General features: G+C 45.0%; 1 protein-coding gene across 1 annotated transcript in view; it reads right to left on the minus strand.

The window, feature by feature from the left end:
• The window catches only part of LOC139392048 (raftlin-like), a 44818-nt gene extending 26580 nt beyond the window's left edge, over positions 1 to 18238 (minus strand). Inside the window, exons 1-2 of the mRNA XM_071139700.1 lie at positions 18209 to 18238; positions 6566 to 6731 (exon numbers count right to left, since the gene is read on the minus strand). Of these exons, the coding sequence (XP_070995801.1) occupies positions 6566 to 6713 (148 nt within the window). The 5' untranslated portion in view covers positions 6714 to 6731; positions 18209 to 18238. The remainder of the gene's footprint in view (positions 1 to 6565; positions 6732 to 18208) is intronic.
• Positions 18239 to 20019: the final 1781 nt, after the last annotated feature.

Here is a 20019-nt window from a genome sequence, read left to right on the forward strand (position 1 = left end):
GACCAGTGGGACAGATGGCCTCTCCTCATGACTAGAGTTGTTGACCAGTGGGACAGATGGCCTCTCCTCATGACTAGAGTTGTTGACCAGTGGGACAGATGGCCTCTCCTCATGACTAGAGTTGTTGACCAGTGGGACAGATGGCCTCTCCTCATGACTAGAGTTGTTGACCAGTGGGACAGATGGCCTCTCCTCATGACTAGAGTTGTTGACCAGTGGGATAGATGGCCTCTCCTCATGACTAGAGTTGTTGACCAGTGGGATAGATGGCCTCTCCTCATGACTAGAGTTGTTGACCAGTGGGATAGATGGCCTCTCCTCATGACTAGAGTTGTTGACCAGTGGGATAGATGGAGGAAGTAGTGAATGACTGTTCAGTTGTTAATCAGCACTTCACTTTACCCACAGGCACTGGCCTGAGAGAAGACTGTCTGAGATCCTGCATGAGAACCACTACACTCCAGAATGGGAATTTTGAATTCTGGAATCAGAACCTTGAGCTTCCAATGCTCTTTTAATCTTGACTGGTGTGTGTGTGTGTGTGTGTGCGCGTCAAGAGTAAGTGGGTGGTGGGGATTATTACTCACTCCCACCCCAGGGCTTATTTTACCTCCATGTCTTCAGTATATTTGAATGACTAGAGTTGAGTAGGAATATACGTGCCAAACACTGACTATAAAATACACGTCCTAAAGCCCTGAGGTTCCCACCGTCGAGGTATGACACACACACACACAGCTGAGGTATGAGCTTGCGGGCTAGACTGCTGTTGGTCAGGGTCATAACACACTGTCTGCATCCCAAATGGCACCCTTTTCCCTACATAGTGCACTACATTTGACTAGGGCCCATCATGTCCTGTATGCTGGAAACAGGGTGCCATTTGGGAGCTAGACAAAATCTCAGTTCTTCTAAAGCATCCATAGTACAGGAAATGTTTGACCAGGTCAGAGTTCAGATGAACTGCCTGAAAACACCCCATGACATGTCTGTAGTTTAGAGAGCAGAATATTTCTTGGTCTGACTACTGTGTGGTCATTTCCTCATCCAGTCCAAGTTACATTTAAAATTCTACCAGTAAACCTCTTCATGCATTCTCTAAAGAGCTGAATATTCCCACCTCACACACTGATAGATTCCCAAAAACACACACACTCCCAGGCATCATTTATATTCTGATAGCTCAATATATCATGTGTTTTGACAGCTCAATATATCATGTATTTTGACAGCTCAACATATCATGTGTTTTGATAGCAAAACATGATATATTGAGCTAACTTACATTTATCGTAAATTCTATTTACAGTGCCGTGAAAATGTATTTGCCCCTTTTATGATTCTATTTTTTGCAATATTCACCCAAAAGCTAATTTTAGATAAAGAAGTTAAGAAATAACAACAAATTAACAAAGTTATGCAACACCCAATTGCCAATTGGGTGTTGCGTAACTTTGTTTATGAAATAAGTATGTAATCGTGTTATTTGTTCCCTCGGGTTCCCTTGATCTAATATTAGGTTTTGGTTGAAGATTTGATAACATTCAGTTTCAAAAACATGTAATATGGGGTTCAAGAAATCATCATTGTCAATGCTGAAGGCATCCCCATCAAAACCACCCCTGTCTAGTCCAGCACAGTGCAGTATGCTGGACTCATTCACCAGTTAGTGATGAAGGCACTTAGCACTGTTAGGGACATTGACCCCCAGAATGACCTCGCTTTCCTCAGGGTCCTCTGCAAGAAGAATGAGATTATGATTGCTCCAGTTAAAGACTATTTCTTCATCGTCATTCAGAACCCCTCAGACTGAGAGGGTCACCTCCACCATCTCTTTGCTGTAAAAGTAGAGAAATTTAGAAAGGGGGAAATACTTTTTCACAGCACTGTAGCTGAATACATCACAAACTTCAGCAGCTCTATGTACACTACATATGACAGGTGGATAAAATCGAGGACACAGCCATGCAATCTCCATAGACAAACATTGGAAGTAGAATGGCCTTACAGAAGAGCTCAGTGACTTTCAACATGGCAACAGTTTGGGGAAGGCCCTTTCCTGTTTCAGCATGACAATGCCCCTGTGCACAAAGCGAGGTCCATACAGAAATGGTTTCTCGAGATCAGTGTGGAAGAACTTGACTGGCCTGCACAGTGCCCTGACCTCAACCCAATCGAACACCTTTGGTATGAATTGGAACGGCGACTGCAAGACAGGCCCAATCGCCTAACATCAGTGCCCAACCTCACTACTGGTCTTGTGGTTGAATGAAAGCAAGTCCCCGCAGCAATGTTCCAACATCTAGTGGAAAGCCTTCCGAGAAGAGTGGAGGCTGTTATAGCAGCAATGTTCCAACATCTAGTGGAAAGCCTTCCCAGAAGAGTGGAGGCTGTTATGGCAGCAACGTTCCAACATCTAGTGGAAAGCCTTCCCAGAAGAGTAGAGGCTGTTATAGCAGCAACGTTCCAACATCTAGTGGAAAGCCTTCCCAGAAGAGTAGAGGCTGTTATAGCAGCAACGGAGGGACCAACTCCATATTAATGCCCATGATTTTGGAATGAGATGTTGGAGGAGCAGATGTCCACATGCTTTTGGTCATGTAGTGTATCTTGCTCTCTCACACACACATGGGCGAACACAGCAGATACACAGACAGACACGCACCAAGTGAAGCTCCTATTCTGATTGATGGGATTTATAGCCTTCCCGTTCATCAGTCAGAAGAGTGTTTCTTTCTCTACGTGCTCTAAAACTCATCAGCTGACTTCGGAGTCCCGATGTGTCAGTTGAGGAGAGAAGCTTTAGTCACTGTGATCACACCTGACTCATTTTCCCACCCGCACTCTCCTCCTGTCTCTCCTTTTCCCACCCGCACTCTCCTCCTGTCTCTCCTTTTCCCACCCGCACTCTCCTCCTGTCTCTCCTTTTCCCACCCGCACTCTCCTCCTGTCTCTCCTTTTCCCACACCTATTCGCTCCCACTCTCTCCTTTAATGACTCCTCCCTCCCTCCATCAGAGCAACTACCTCCCATTTTTTTTATCACCCCCACCATATCTCTCCCTTCATCACTCACACCATATCTCTCCCTTCATCACTCACCATCTCTCTCCCTCCATCACTCACACCATCTCTCTCCCTCCATCACTCACACCATATCTCTCCCTCCATCACTCACACCATATCTCTCCCTCCATCACCCACACCATCTCTCCCTCCATCACCCCCACTATCTCTCTCCCTCCATCACCCCCACTATCTCTCTCCCTCCATCACCCCCACTATCACTCTCCCTCCATCACCCCCACTATCTCTCTCCCTCCATCACCCCCACTATCTCTCTCCCTCCTTTATCAACCTGTCCAGCCCTCTCTTCTGCCAACGAGTTCTCTCTTTTCTTTGGTAGTCTGCAGAGTCCACTCACTGGTCACACTGGTCTGAGTCAATGGCTACATCCCAAATGACACGCTCTATATAGTGCACTTATTAGGGCACTAAAGGGGAAATAGTGTGTCATTTGAGACGATGATGATGTAATAAAGCAGATTGTTTTGTTGTATTCCTTCAACTGACTGTACTGCTCTGCCACTGTTACTCCTATAGAGGGAGTAGGGAGCCATTTTGGACAAATCCTGTGGTTGATTTATGGTCAAAATGGTCCAAGTGGTTTCTCTGCTGCCTTGGTGGATAAAATCCCCAGCCAAGCCAATGTGTCTGACTGAATAAATAAATGTAACACAGTATCTAGGTATAGATAGTCTGAATGGATATGAGCACACAGACATGGTTATTTATTTGTCATTACTGTGTGGGAGTCATGAAGTCACAGAGGGTGAAATAATATTTCTAATGGAAACTAAATGGAATTAAACGGTGAATTTGACCGTGGGTTCTCTTCAATGTCAGACTGAGAGACAGACCGATTCCTCACTGGACACACACGCACGCAATGACGTGCACACACACACTGTGTCTCTCTCACATATACATACACACACGTGTTCACTCCCACAAACAAATAAATCCCATTGCTGGGAATGAATCTCCACAAAATCAGATAATCCTTCAGGAATCCTTCACTCGCGCTCTTGGTCTCGCTACACTACACTACACTACACTACACTACACTACACTACACTACACTACACTACACTACACTACACTACGACAGACAGACAGACAGACAGACAGACAGACAGACAGACAGACAGACAGACAGACAGACAGACAGACAGACAGACAGACAGACAGACAGACAGACAGACAGACAGACAGACAGACAGACAGACAGACAGACAGACAGACAGACAGACAGACAGACAGACAGACAGACAGACAGACAGACAGACAGACAGACAGACAGACAGACAGACAGACAGACAGACAGACAGACAGACAGACAGACAGACAGACAGACAGACAGACAGACAGACAGACAGACAGACAGACAGACAGACAGACAGACAGACAGACAGACAGACAGACAGACAGACAGACAGACAGACAGACAGACAGACAGACAGACAGACAGACAGACAGACAGACAGACAGACACACACACACACACACACACACACACACACACACACACACACACACACACACACACACAGAGAGTATCTTCCTTGATCACCTGAGCAGAGCACTGCTATTCAGACGTAAGGAGCTCAGGTGACATCAATGAATTTAACATATAAATGACCTGCCTGTCTGTCTAGAGACATGATGACAATTCAACCTAGCCAGAAAACTGTTGTGTGTGTGTGTGTTTATTTATGTTTGTGTGCACTCATGAGAGGTTGTGAGGGTTTTAATGTGAGGTTTTGTATGTGTGTGTGTGTGATGCATGGGTATGTGTGTGTACATACGCGTCTACAGTACATGTCACGGATCCCTCAGGAACCTTCATCACGCACACCTGTCCTCTATTCCCACTGATTAGTATTTGTATATATGTGTCCTTTGGTTTCCATGGTTTTGTTGATTACTGTTCCCATGTCCGTTGGTGGTGTGAGGACCTAACCGTTGGTGCAGCTGTTATGCTGTTTTATATATTGTGTATTATGGGTATCGTCCCGTGTCGTTCAACAAGGTTTATCCTCTCTCTTTTGTTTGGGTACAGCCCAGTGTTTTGTATACGTGTTTGTTTTGGATATATTAAAAAACCCCTATTGTGTATTCCTGCGCCTGTCTCCAAATCCTTCATACCAGCGTGACAGTACACTGTGCATGTGCTCCCATCTATCTGAGCTTATCAGAAACAGAGGCGGCTGAATTTAGAGCTGTTGTCTGGTTGGTCATGACTTCCTCTGCTAGTTGTTGAGTTCCAAATAGCAACCTAATACCTTTATAGTGCACTATTTTTGACCTGAGCCTTATAAGTAGTGCACTTTAAAGGGAATAGGGTGCCATTTGGGATGCAAACACGCACTTTAAAGGGCATAGGGTGCCATTTGGGATGCAAACACTGTACTGAGCTGGCTCCTGAAAGTTCTGAATATGTAGCAAATTCAACAACTGACTGTGACTCAACTTCCTGCATCCATTAAATACAAGGTGAAAGAAAATTAATCTTAACATGGACATGGTGAGACTTAACAATCCAGAAACATCTCCCCAACTCTCTTTTTTCACTCTCTGCACAATCCCTTGTGTTCTGTCACAATAGCAGAATTAGTATATTTAGAACCCAGCAGCCTCCTGGGGTTTCTCATCAAACAGCTCCAAAACACTGCAGGCACACACACACACACACACACACACACACACACACACAGACACACCATTCCCTAAACACAGAACAAAACTTAAAACTACACTACTCTCTCATCTCCCTTTTGTTTTGAGAGGTAGGGAGAGGGCGTGGATTAGTCTGTACTTTACAGCTGAATCTTGGGATGCCTCCTCAAACCAAGAGTATGTTGAAATGACAGTATAAATGTCCACCCTGTTCCTGGGGGGGGGGCGGTACTTTTTTACCCCGTTTTCTCCCCAATTTCATGATATCTCAATTGGTACTTACTGTCTTGTCCCATCGCTGCAACTCCAGTATGGACTCGGGAGAGGCGAAGGTCGAGAGCCATGCATCCTACGAAACACAACCCTTCTTCTTGACACACTGCTCAAACACAACCCGGTTTCTTGACACACTGCTCAAACACAACCCTGCTTCTTGACAAACTGCTCGCTTAACCCGGAAGCCAGCAGCACCAATGTGTTGGAGGAAAACCATCCAACTGGTGATCGTGTCAGCGTGCATGCGCCCGGCCTGCCACACGAGTCGTAACCCGGACGATGCTGGGCCAATTGTGCGCCGCCTCATGGGTCTCCTGTTCGCGGCCGGCTGCGACACAGCCTGGGATCGAACCAAGATCTGTAGTGACGCCTCTAGCACTGCGATGCAGTGCCTTAGACCGCTGCTCCACTCGGGAGGCCCAAAGTAGACTTCTAGCCACTTCATATACATCTGGATGGAGCCCTGTCTAATCTGTTCTGATGACTAAGAATCGAATTGGAATTGACTACTGGATCTAGAAGAGTGTGTGTGTGTCTGTCTGAATACGTACCTTCTTTCCCCAGCAGGAAGTCCAGGAAGTGGTAAGTGTAGGCCACGCCCACCTTGGTCTCCACCTGTGGCCGTCGGATGGTTGAAAAAATCTTCCCGGGACTCCTCTCCTCCCCCTCCCTCCGCAGCTTAGGAAGCCTGCAGCCCATCACCTTGCAGGCAGAGGGCTGGGGGGAGACAGACAAAGAGGAGATGGACAATTGAAAGGAAGAGAGAAAGCCAGGGAGATAAGAGAGAGAGGAGGAGAGAGAATGAGATGGAGAGAAAGAGGAGTGAGAGAGAGAGAGTGAAGGGGAGAGAGATGGAGAGAAAGAGAGAGAGAGAGGGAGAGAGAGGGAGAGAGAGAGAGTGAGAGAGATGGAGAGTGAGAGGAGTGGGTGAGAGAGAGGGAAGGGGAGAGAGATGGAAGGGGAGAGAGAGAGAGAGAGAGGGAAGGGGAGAGAGAGATGCAAGGGGAGAGAAAGATGGAGAGAGAGGAGTGAGAAAAAACAAAGATGGAGTGAGAGAAGAAAAAAAAATTGCATAAAGAAAAACTTGTTTCTAAATATATAACAGTCAGAGACAAGGTGTTGCATCAGAGCATTAAATCCTCCCTCTGCCTGCCGTGAGACACAACCATGGGGTGTAATGTGTCACAACACACACACAACCATGCACACACACAGGCACAAACACAGACACACACCAATAATACAGGAATATGAATGTGTCAACCATTACATGTCTGGTCGCCTCGGATACGGCCATCCTGGTAATCAAATCTGGGCGATTGGGAGCGACATGTTTGATCAGAATGAGTTAAAGCAGAAATGAGAGACTGATTTCTTGCCCTGTTGACCATGACGACATTAGGACTGGAGGAGACGAGAGAAGGAAAGGAGAGGAGGAGAGGAGGGAAGCTAAGGAGAAGACATACTGATAAAGGGTATAACGTGTAGAGCACAGTATAGAACCATAGAGGAGAAAAGAAGCAAACAGAACTAAGGATGACAGTTAAGGAACTAGGAATGACAGTTAAGGAACTAGGAATGACAGTTAAGTGAAAGGGGGATACCTATTCAGTTGTACAACTGAATGCAGTCAACTGAAATGTGTCTTCTGCATTTAACCCCTCTGAATCAGAGGGCTGCCATAACCGACATCACTGTCACGACTCCCACCGAAGGTGGCTCCTCTTCCTGTTCGGGCGGCGCTCGGCGGTCGTCGTCACCGGTCTACTAGCTGCCACGATCCCCTTTTCCTTTTCTGTTGGTTTTGTCTTATTGGCGACACCTGTTTCTTGTTTAGGTTTTGGTTAGGGCTATTTAAGCCGGTTATGCCCGCCTGCTTTTGTGCGGGCTTGTTTCTCTGTTCATTTTGTGGTTGTGCGAGTTTCTTGTTTTCTCCGGACTGTTTGGGTCCTGTTTTTGGGCCGGTCATTTTATGCACCTGGTGTTTTGGCGTGAGCGTTTTCTGTGCCGGAATAAACACATTGTCCTTTACCCTCTGCTCTCTGCGCCTAACTCTGCACCCACTACTCCTAGAAGTCTCTCTACGCCTGACTCTGCACCCACTACTCCTAGAAGTCTCTCTACGCCTGACTCTGCACCCACTACTCCTAGAAGTCACTCTACGCCTGACTCTGCACCCACTACTCCTAGAAGTCACTCTACGCCTGACTCTGCACCCACTACTCCTAGAAGTCTCTCTACGCCTGACTCTGCACCCACTACTCCTAGAAGTCTCTCTACGCCTGACTCTGCACCCACTACTCCTAGAAGTCACTCTACGCCTGACTCTGCACCCACTACTCCTAGAAGTCACTCTACGCCTGACTCTGCACCCACTACTCCTAGAAGTGCGTAACAATCACGTCTTTGGCGCACGGGAACAGTGGGTTAACTGCCTTGTTCAGGGGCAGAACAACAGATTTTTACCTTGTCAGCTCGGGGATTCAATCCAGCAACCTTTCGGTTACTGGCCCAACACTCTAACCGTTAGGGAACTAGGGGTGACAGTTAGGGAACTAGGGGTGACAGTTAGGGAACTAGGGGTGACAGTTAGGGAACTAGGGGTGACAGTTAGGGAAAAGAGGAAAGCAGAGAAAGAAGGGGAAAGGCAGGGGAGAGGAACGGAGGAGGAGTAGAGAGGAGCGGAGTAGATGAGGATTTCGAGAGGACAGGTGATATGAGCGGGAAAACATGAGAGAAGAAGAGAGGAGGAGAAGAAGAAGAGAGGAACGGAGGCTCCAGAAGTCAGTTGGGTGGAGCGGAGCGTTGTCAGGCTAATCCGTTGTGACAGCGTCGCTACGCTCAGACCGTCTCTGCGGTTACGTTAATATCCCCGCCAGACATGGCTGGTTAGAGCCGCACGGAGACGACAGTGTGTGTGTGTGTGTGTGTGGGGTTAAAGTCACACTGAGCCAATACGGAAAGGTGTGTGTGTGTGTGTGTGTGTGTGTGAATGAGGAGAATGTGGACCAACCTCAGCCAGGCAGGGTGTGTGTGTGAGCAGAGTGTCCACCAAGTCCCTTTAGGCTCACAGCAGCTCAGACACAGACATTAACTGAACTAACAGCACCAATTGTGCAAGTTCTCCCACTTAAAAAGATGAGGCCTGTATTTTCATCATAGGTACACTTCAACTATGACAGACAAAATGAGAAAAAAAAATCCAGAAAATCACATTGTATGATTTTTAATGAATTTATTTGCAAATTATGGTGGAAAATAAGTATTTGGTCACCTTCAAACAAGCAAAATGTCTGGCTCTCACAGACCTGTAACTTCTTATTTAAGAGGCTCCTCTGTCCTCCACTCATTACCTGTATTAATGGCACCTGTTTGAACTTGTTATCAGTATAAAAGACACCTGTTCACAACCTCAAACAGTCAAACTCCAAACTCCACTAAGGCAAAGACCAAAGAGCTGTCAAAGGACACCAGAAACAAAATTGTAGACCTGCACCAGGCTGGGAAGACTGAATCTGCAATAGGTAAGCAGCTTGGTTTGAAGAAATCAACTGTGGGAGCAATTATTAGGAAATGGAAGACATACAAGACCACTGATAATCTCCCTCAATCTGGGGCTCCATGCAAGATCTCACCCCGTGGGGTCAAAATGATCACAAGAACGGTGAGCAAAAATCCCAGAACCACACAGGGGGACCTAGTGAATGACCTGCAGAGAGCTGGGACCAAAGTAACAAAGCCTACCATCAGTAACACACTACGCCGCCAGGGACTCAAATCCTGCAGTGCCAGACGTGTCCCCCTGTTTAAGCCAGTACATGTCCAGGCCCGTCTGAAGTTTGCTAGAGAGCATTTGGATGATCCAGAAGAAGATTGGGAGAATGTCATATGGTCAGATGAAACCAAAATAGAACTTTTTGGTAAAAACTCAACTCGTCGTGTTTGGAGGACAAAGAATGCTGAGTTGCATCCAAAGAACACCATACCTACTGTGAAGCATATGGGTGGAAACATCATGCTTTGGGGCTGTTTTTCTGCAAAGGGACCAGGACGACTGATCCGTGTAAAGGAAAGAATGAATGGGGCCATGTATCGTGAGATTTTGAGTGAAAACCTCCTTCCATCAGCAAGGGCATTGAAGATGAAACGTGGCTGGGTCTTTCAGCATGACAATGATCCCAAACACACCGCCTGAGAAACGAAGGAGTGGCTTCGTAAGAAGCATTTCAAGGTCCTGGAGTGGCCTAGCCAGTCTCCAGATCTCAACCCCATAGAAAATCTTTGGAGGGAGTTGAAAGTCCGTGTTGCCCAGCAACAGCCCCAAAACATCACTGCTCTAGAGGAGATCTGCATGAAGGAATGGGCCAAAATACCAGCAACAGTGTGTGAAAACCTTGTGAAGACTTACAGAAAACGTTTGACCTCTGTCATTGCCAACAAAGGGTATATAACAAAGTATTGGGATAATCTTTTGTTATTGACCAAATACTTATTTTCCACCATAATTTGCAAATAAATTCATAAAAAATCCTACAATGTGATTTTCTGGATATTTCTTCTCATTTTGTCTGTCATAGTTGAAGTGTACCTATGATGAAAATTACAGGCCTCTCATTTTCTCATTTTTTTAAGTGGGAGAACTTGCACAATTGGTGGCTGACTAAATACTTTTTTGCCCCACTGTATAGCCTCTCACTGCTGGTGATGAAGTGTGTTTGTGCAGCAGAGAGTAACATGCTTGCCTAAAAGTTAAAAACGTATAATGAACACATAGCCACGGGAAGTAGGGGTGCTGCAGCAACCCCTGAGAAATCAGAATAAAAAAGATATTTTCTCTACTAGTCCTGTATTTGCTAACTGTTCGAACTGAATTTGGTAAAAGGGCTTTTATGTACTCTGCGCCATCGGCTTGGAACGACTTACAAAATACTTTTAAACTGGAAGAACTTGTCCCGATTGGTGTTTTTACATCATTGAGGAAGGATTTTGATTCCTTGACTTTCCAATGTTTTTAATTCGCTGTTTTATGATTGTGTTGTACTCCTGTGAATTAAATGTTTTTTTTTACTAGATTACCTGTAGTTTTTCATGTTAACTGTCTGGAATTATGTAATGACGCTCTTGAAAAAGATTTCAAATCAGCACTTCCTGGTTAAATAAATATCTGCAGCGAGGGAAGTACTGCGTTGGACCTTTTCACCTATGAATCAACAACATTTTAGATGCAATCACATAATTCATCTTCCCCTAGATTGTTTTCTCTCCTTACTCATCCAGGTAAATTCATGGAGAACATGCCTTCATTTTCAATAACTTCAAGAGGAAACTCATTTTCAGGCTGTTATCTTCTATAATGAGTTGGAGAGCAAATTCTCTCTCACACACACACACAGAGAGAGCGAGATTGAGAGAGGGATTGAGAGAGAGGGATTAAGAGAGGGAAGATGGAGTGAGAGATACTCTTGCTTCCCTCTCTCACTCCGTCTTCCCCCCTCTCAATGTCTCTCACCAGAGTGAGAGAGAAAAACAAGAGAGTGAGTATAGCAGGGAGAGAGTGAGAGGAGGGGAGAGAGACCTCCAGACAGCCCTAGCCTCCACCAGACTCTCCAGTCGACGAGCATCATCGCACAGTGACAAAGTATTGCCATGGGAACTGGCTCCTTCACAGAACAGGCATTCATTCATTCCCTGCCTGTCTTCCTTTCATCCTGTCCTTCGCTCACCTCTCTCCATCCTCCCGTTTGACTCTCGTCTGTCTCCATCCCTTCCATCTCCCTCCCTCTTACATTCACCATCTATTCCCTCCATCCTGTCCTTCGCTCACCTCTCTCCATCCTCCCGGTTGACTCTCGTCTGTCTCCATCACTTCCATCTCCCTCCCTCTTACATTCACCATCTATTCCCTCCATCCTGTCCCTACATTCACCATCTATTCCCTCCATCCCGTCCCTACATTCACCATCTATTCCCTCCATCCCGTCCCTACATTCACCATCTATTCCCTCCATCCTGTCCCTACATTCACCATCTATTCCCTCCATCCCCTGTCCCTACATTCACCATCTATTCCCTCCATCCTGTCCCTACATTCACCATCTATTCCCTCCATCCTGTCCCTACATTCACCATCTATTCCCTCCATCCTGTCCCTACATTCACCATCTATTCCCTCCATCCTGTCCCTACATTCACCATCTATTCCCTCCATCCTGTCCCTACATTCACCATCTATTCCCTCCATCCTGTCCCCACATTCACCATCTATTCCCTCCATCCTGTCCCTACATTCACCATCTATTCCCTCCATCCTGTCCCTACATTCACCATCTATTCCCTCCATCCCCTGTCCCCACATTCACCATCTATTCCCTCCGTCCACCATCTATTCCCTCCGTCCACCATCTATTCCCTCCGTCCACCATCTATTCCCTCCGTCCACCATCTATTCTCTCCGTCCACCATCTATTCCCTCCATCCACCATCTATTCCCTCCGTCCACCATCTATTCCCTCCGTCCACCATCTATTCCCTCCGTCCACCATCTATTCCCTCCGTCCACCATCTATTCCCTCCGTCCACCATCTATTCCCTCCGTCCACCATCTATTCCCTCCGTCCACCATCTATTCCCTCCGTCCACCATCTATTCCCTCCGTCCACCATCTATTCCCTCCGTCCACCATCTATTCTCTCCGTCCACCATCTATTCCCTCCATCCACCATCTATTCCCTCCGTCCACCATCTATTCCCTCCGTCCACCATCTATTCCCTCCGTCCACCATCTATTCCCTCCGTCCACCATCTATTCCCTCCGTCCACCATCTATTCCCTCCGTCCACCATCTATTCCCTCCGTCCACCATCTATTCCCTCCGTCCACCATCTATTCCCTCCGTCCACCATCTATTCCCTCCGTCCACCATCTATTCCCTCCGTCCACCATCTATTCCCTCCGTCCACCATCTATTCCCTCCATCTACCATCTATTCCCTCCATCTACCATCTATTCCCTCCATCTACCATCTATTCCCTCCATCCACCATCTATTCCCTCCGTCCCTACATTCCCCCTCCTCACTCCTTACCATGTGTCTCTCATACAGTAGCCCTCTCTCATCAATTTAGACATTCCCTTCCTTCCTGCCTCCCTTCCTCCCCCACTTCCTCCCTCCGTTACTCACCCACTCCCTCTCTCCCTCCCCCACTCCCTCCATTCGGTTCACATCTCCTATTGCTCTAACAGCAGAAGGTGCTTTTCCCATAAAGTAGTCCAACCACATTCTCCACCAATCCTGTAAGAGACTGCTTCCGTTATTAGAAGACACAGATAAACTACAACCACACTGTCCTCTGTGCCCTAGGCCTGTAAACACACTGTTTGTATGCTAGCTAGCACACAGGGAGAACATGAAGGTTAAAGTAAGGCAGGAGGAGACACGCTTTTAATTGGTTCTACTGTTGAAGCTTTTAAAAGGCCCAGTGCAGTCATTTTTATCTCAATATCAAATAAATTAAGTACCTTACTGTTATTTTTTTCACTAAAAATTTTACAAAAAATAGCTTTTTAGCAAACAGCAATTTTGCTAAGACTGCCTGGGAGTGGTCTGAGTGAGGGGCTGAATTGGATGAGCCTAATGCGAGGGATCTGTGACCTAAAAACAAGCTATTATTGGCAGAGAGGTTTGAAACTCTGTTATTGGTCTATTAACTTATACCGCATGGTGATGTCACCAGGCAGGCCAAAACTCATGTCAACTTTTCAAACAGCTCTTACACTAAAATGACATTATCTTAATTTTCACAATATTATTCCAAACTCAGTGTGGAAATATATATAAAATGTTTTGACTGCACTGGGCCTTTAACTGGTTCTACTGTTGAAGCTTTTAACTGGTTCTACTGTTCTGTTCCAAGCTTTTAACTGGTTCTACTGTCCTGTTCCAAGCTTTTAACTGGTTCTATTGTCCTGTTCCAAGCTTTTAACTGGTTCTACTGTCCTGTTCCAAGCTTTTAACTGGTTCTACTGTCCTGTTCCAAGCTTTTAACTGGTTCTATTGTCCTGTTCCAAGCTTTTAACTGGTTCTACTGTCCTGTTCCAAGCTTTTAACTGGTTCTACTGTCCTGTTCCAAGCTTTTAACTGGTTCTACTGTCCTGTTCCAAGCTTTTAACTGGTTCTACTGTCCTGTTCCAAGCTTTTATTTATCTAGGCAAGTCCGTTAAGAACAAATTCTTATTTACAATGATGGCCTACCAAAAGGCAAAAACTCTCCTTCGGGGACTGAGGCGGAGATTAAAAATATATACTACAAAACACACATCACAACAAGAGAGACACCACAACACTACATAAAGAGAGACCTAAGACAACAACATAGCATGGCAGCAACACATGACAACACAGCATGGTAGCAGCACAACATGGTAGCTCCACAAAACATGGTACAAACATTGGGCACAGACAACAGCACAAAGGGCAAGAAGGTAGAGACAACAATACATCACGCAAAGCAGCCACAACTGTCAGTAAGAGTGTCCATGATTGAGTGTTTGAATGAAGAGATAAAACTGTCCAGTTTGAGTGTTTTATGCAGCTTGTTCCAGTCGCTAGCTGCAGCGAACTGAAAAGACGAGAGACCCAGGGATGTGTGTGCTTTGGGGACCTTTAACAGAATGTGACTGGCAGAACGGGTGTTGTATGTGGAGGATGAGGGCTGCAGTAGGTAGCTCAGATAAGGGGGAGTGAGGCCTAAGAGGGTTTCATAAATAAGCCTCAACCAGGGGGTCGCAAGTATACACATATGACAAGTTTACAGAGGAGTATAGAGTGCAGTGATGTGTCCTATAAGGAGCATTGAGGGCTAAACTGATGGCCGAATGGTAAAGAACATCTATCATCTTTTAACTGGTTCTACTGTTCTGTTCAAGCTTTTACCTGATTCTACTGTTCTGTTCAAAGCCTTTAACTGGTTCTACTGTTCTGTTCCAAACATTTACCTGGTTCTAATGTTCAAGCTTTTACCTGGTTCTACTGTTCTGTTCTAAACGTTTACCTGGTTCTACTGTTCTGTTCCAAACATTTACCTGGTTCTAATGTTCAAGCTTTTACCTGGTTCTACTGTTCTGTTCTAAACGTTTACCTGGTTCTACTGTTCTGTTCCAAGCTTTTACCTGGTTCTTCCTGCTCTACCTGTGTGTGGTTTGAAGAGTTGGGCTTTTATGATGACGATGCACTGTGGTCCCTAATAACTGCTCAGCGCTACCTGTGGAGATAAGTTACCCTTTAGCATCATCATCATCATCCTCCTATCACAAGGTTGAGGGGTGAGGCATCTAAACCACCAGTAAAAAGAGACCTTAGGAGCGGCAAGAGGACTGGGCTTTTAGGAGCTTTGCGCTGGGGTCTTTATGTTGAAGTGTCATCATTTCAAAGAGAGAGCACACACAGAACACACTTTGTGCTTTGTTTCCCTTGATATGATTGAAAACGTGACTTTCACTGAAATTAAGCTGCAGCAATGAGGCGTGTTCAGAGCAGAGAAAATAAAATTAAAAAATAACCTAAATTAAAGCATTTCTTTCACAAAAAGACAGGTACTGTACTGCTGATAATACTGCCATTTTCGTCAAGGCCCATGTCATACTATTTTTGGCCAGACAGCATCAGTTACATGGGCTACATATAGTAAGACAGAGGGGCGTTGTTTCGCTCGCTCGGATGCTTTCTCTCCGGTAAAATGGTTTCGGATGCTGGAATTATTTATTTTGGGATGAACCCACAAAGGTAACCTACTTTTTGAAGTGATTTGTTTGACAATCAGATGAAAACATGAATGGTTGTGTTCATGGCACATTAAAAGGTAATACATTTTTACATTTTTGTCACGACTTCCGCCGAAGTTGGTCCCTCTCCTTGTTCGGGCGGCGTTCGGCGGTCACCGGCTTTCTAGTCACCACCGATCCATGTTTCATTTTCATTTTCGTCTTCATTATACACACCTGGTTTCCATTCCATAATCAATGTTCCTTATTTAACCCTCTGGCTTCCCTTTCTGTTTTGTGAGTGATTGTCATTGTCATGTGGGTTCGTTATTTGTGCTCTGGATATTTGTGTTTTTCCTTGTTGGAACATTGCTTACATTTTGAGTAAATTCAGATTATTACTCATACCTGTGTCCTGCGCCTGACTCTGTTTATCCATTCACCTAATCGCTGACAATTCGAGTAATTTTGCACTCTTACTCAGGGATTCAAACCAGCAACCTTTCGGTTACTGGCCCAACGTTCTTACTGTAACTGCTGGCTACCTGCCACTGCATTACATTTTTACAGTTAAATTACATATTTATTATAAAACCATTTATAGTACTGGCCTCTGCCTGGGGTCTCCAAATCACTAAATCCACCAGTGCACGCACACACACACAGGCAGGCAGACAGACAGACAAACACTAAACTAGCATTAAATGACCAGCAAAGGAATGAGGAAAGAGAGAGAACAGATAAAGAGACGAAGGTAGGGGGGCATCTCATTAGAGCTGCTCTCCTAACAGAGTATTTTTAAATGACAGCGCAACCAAACACGGATTACACACGAGGATAATCCGTCTGTGCTGTGCCAATGCTCCTCTCTCGGCAATCTTCTGGGAAACGCAAGGGTGCGGAGAAGCGCCATTCATCTGCCGCTGAGAGCGAGTGCGGGATAGGCACGCAGATGAGAAGACACACTAAATATAGAAGAAGATGCAAGGGAGAGGATGAAAAGAGAGAGGGAACGAGAGAGAGAGAGAGCGTAGGAGAGTGTCAAATCGCTCAGAGGGAGGCATGATCCCTGAAGAAATAAAATTTACCTAAACGGGTGTAGGCTATATAATGAATACGATTTTGCACTTAAGAGGAAAAACCTTCTTTGACATTCATGAATTGCCTGCAAACAGTGTCATCCAATTCATTTCAATGTGTAGCCTAGCCTACTTTCCATGAATTGGACCAGAAGTATTGTGTAACACCAAATCCTATGAATTTTTAGAAACGTTTCATTTGTGATTTAAAAACCTTAAAGAGGCCCATTGCAGTCAAACGTTATTTAGCTGTATTTTATATATATTTCCACACTATGAGGTTGGAATAATAGTGTGACATTCTGAAAATTATGATAATGCCATTTTAGTGTAAGAGCTGTTTGAAAAGACAGGCTAAAATGCCATCCCTGACATTTCAGGCTGTCTGGTGCCATCACCTGGCGGTAAATGAGTTAATAGACCAATAAGAGAGTTCCAAACCTCTGCCAAAAACAGAGGTTTTCTGTTTTCCCCTCCTTACTCAGACCACTGCCAGACAGTCCTAGCAAAATTCTTGCTTGAGATATTGCTACTTGCTAAGAAGCTCATTTTATTTCTGGTTGACCATTTTGATTGAAAATCATCACATTAATTGTTGCTCAGAAACCATTTGATATTGAGATAAAAACGGCTGCATTTGACCTTTAAGAAAACGCCAACGGTAAATTGCACGAGTTTGCACGACACATGGAGTGCGCCTGTGGGTTTGCCTTTTTGCTCCTGCACGCTCACCGCACGTGGCGAACTGCTTGGTGCGCATTATAACGATGGCAGTTTAGCAAACGGGAAATTATACATGACAGGTCGCTTACGCACGGAATCACTCTCTCCACATTTCCCCCGCTCACTCCATCTCTCCAGCTGCGCTTGACACAATTTACTCTGTCACGAATATCTGGGCTTTAACCTCTGCTTGGAATACAAACCACACATAATATCTGGCACAGGCATCACAATCAACATAATACAGGAGACAAGACTCGTTTTAGGCAACAGGTTTTGGCAGAACGTAAGTACAGACTATTGGAGAGAATTGGTGGGTTGTTAACCGTTGTGACCCGAACTTGTGCTGTGCCCATCAAACGAGCCCGTGTATATGGGATCCATCCGGCTACTTCCCCCGCCGTCAAAAGTTAACGCTGCACAGTTGAGCCTACACACGTCTCATAAAACATCTCACAAGATTTATGTTTTGTATTTGAGGCCCGAGATGTTGCCACTACAACATAACACATTATGAGGATACTTGGTTTCATCTAGGGACATAACACCCGTGAACTCTGACCTACATTTCCATATCTCAATTCATAAACATATTTCATTTGTTTTTAGAGTAGACAAACAAAAGGTAGCCTACCGTTTGGAATCACCCGTAAGAGAAGTCTCTCGACAAGTCAGGACGCATGCGTAAGCGATGTGCTCATGTTTTTACACGGTCACCGACACACAAACCCGAACTTTCTGTGGTAAGTGTCTTCACCCTGTGCGCCTGTCTGTCAATCCCTTGTCCTCTGCGTGATCACCACGGTTGACGAGCCACAAACAGCCGTTAAGGTCATGCTGCTCCGGTAACGGGAAAGCCCGAATCCTCCCTCTGACAACTGTACGGTACTGTATCTCTCCTGCAGCCCGACGCGCGTGATAACAGTGTGTGAGGAGTTCTCTCCTCCTGCTCCCTCCCTCTGTGTGCGAGAGGAAGTCTGCCTTTCCATTTCCCTCTGCTTATTGAACAGTCGCAGAAGGCTGATTTAACATACAAGGAGGGAAGATTAAGAGTGTATGTGAAGAGGATGCCACAGCGACTGTAAAAGTCAAGCTTAAGTACTTAATCAGAACTACCATAAGACCATGCTACAGCAAATGCTTTATGTCCATTTGTGGGGAAATTGAGATTGTGTGTGTTGTCTGGGTTCAGTTAGTCATGGACAAGTGTTTTTATGGTAAGGATTTCACATCTGTGTTATAAGGGGGTCAACGTGTGTGTATGTGAGTGTGTGGCCTGGTGTGTCCAGGGTGTCTGGGATTCATGTTAGAGAGCGGTCAACACTGTAAATTCATTTTTCATAAGGGCTATCCAGACTGCTCCATAATTCAGAGCAGTCTGTCTGTCGGGGGGCAGTCACACCATCATACTGCTGTTTGTGAGAACAAAATGGTCTGTGACAGAACATTATGGTCAGTTATGTTGCCATGACAGAAAGTCAGCTCTGACCAACCAGCAGACACTTCTGGGGTGTATGCTCGAATCAGAGGAACTAATCTGAATTTGTCCAATAATAAATTGTTTTGCGTTGCAAAATGTTTTGCTAAGGTGTGCACTAACGAATACACTGCAGGTACACAGACAAAAAAATAACCACCCTGGGTCACAAATTGTGTGCGTACCTTCACCAAATCCTAACAAATAAAACAAAGCTGACTTAAGTTAGGGCCAGCTTCATACTTTAATTGACTGTAGTAGAATCGTTAGGCATGTCTGCTCTTTGGATCACACTCTGGGTGTTGACCAACTTCAGATGTCAACCAGTCCACAGTGAAGACAGAGCATCTATGCAACAGTAAACAGATAAATATTCCAGAAACAATCTTCTGGGAAGAAACTCCAAGGGTTATAATACAAAGCAGGATCAATGAGTTAGCCAGCTAACTTTCACAAACAACCAGAAATAACTATAGATTGTCTGGTTCATTATAACAAAGCTAAACTTGGATGTGTGTTTGTTGTTGTTGAGTCAATTATTTGACAATTCCAATTTCAAGCTTATCTTAAAATAAAATAAAACAGAAAGGTATTTAGGAAACACTGGCTTAGAAGACAAAGACAGGGAGTCAACAAATGTCTCTCAACTGATGTATCAAATAAATCAATATCTTGAAATGCAAAATGTGTTTATCAATTTTAAATGCAACCAGTTAACCCGTCGGGCTGAAAAGTGATTATAATCAAACTGAAAATATGGTATTAATACGTCATAAACACATCAAATCACACCATCTCTAAAAAAAAAAAAAAAAGAAAGCAAAACATTCTTACAAAACACACATGGTCAACAAATCAATCAGTGCAACAACAACAAATATATATAAAGTGAACATTAAGAGAACTTCAAAAATTAGTGATGGAACGAATTTCTGTTAGTTATGTCCTTCATTTCAGAGTGAATTAAA

Source organism: Oncorhynchus clarkii, chromosome 32 (assembly GCF_045791955.1).
Source record: "Oncorhynchus clarkii lewisi isolate Uvic-CL-2024 chromosome 32, UVic_Ocla_1.0, whole genome shotgun sequence".
Lineage (NCBI taxonomy): Eukaryota > Metazoa > Chordata > Actinopteri > Salmoniformes > Salmonidae > Oncorhynchus > Oncorhynchus clarkii.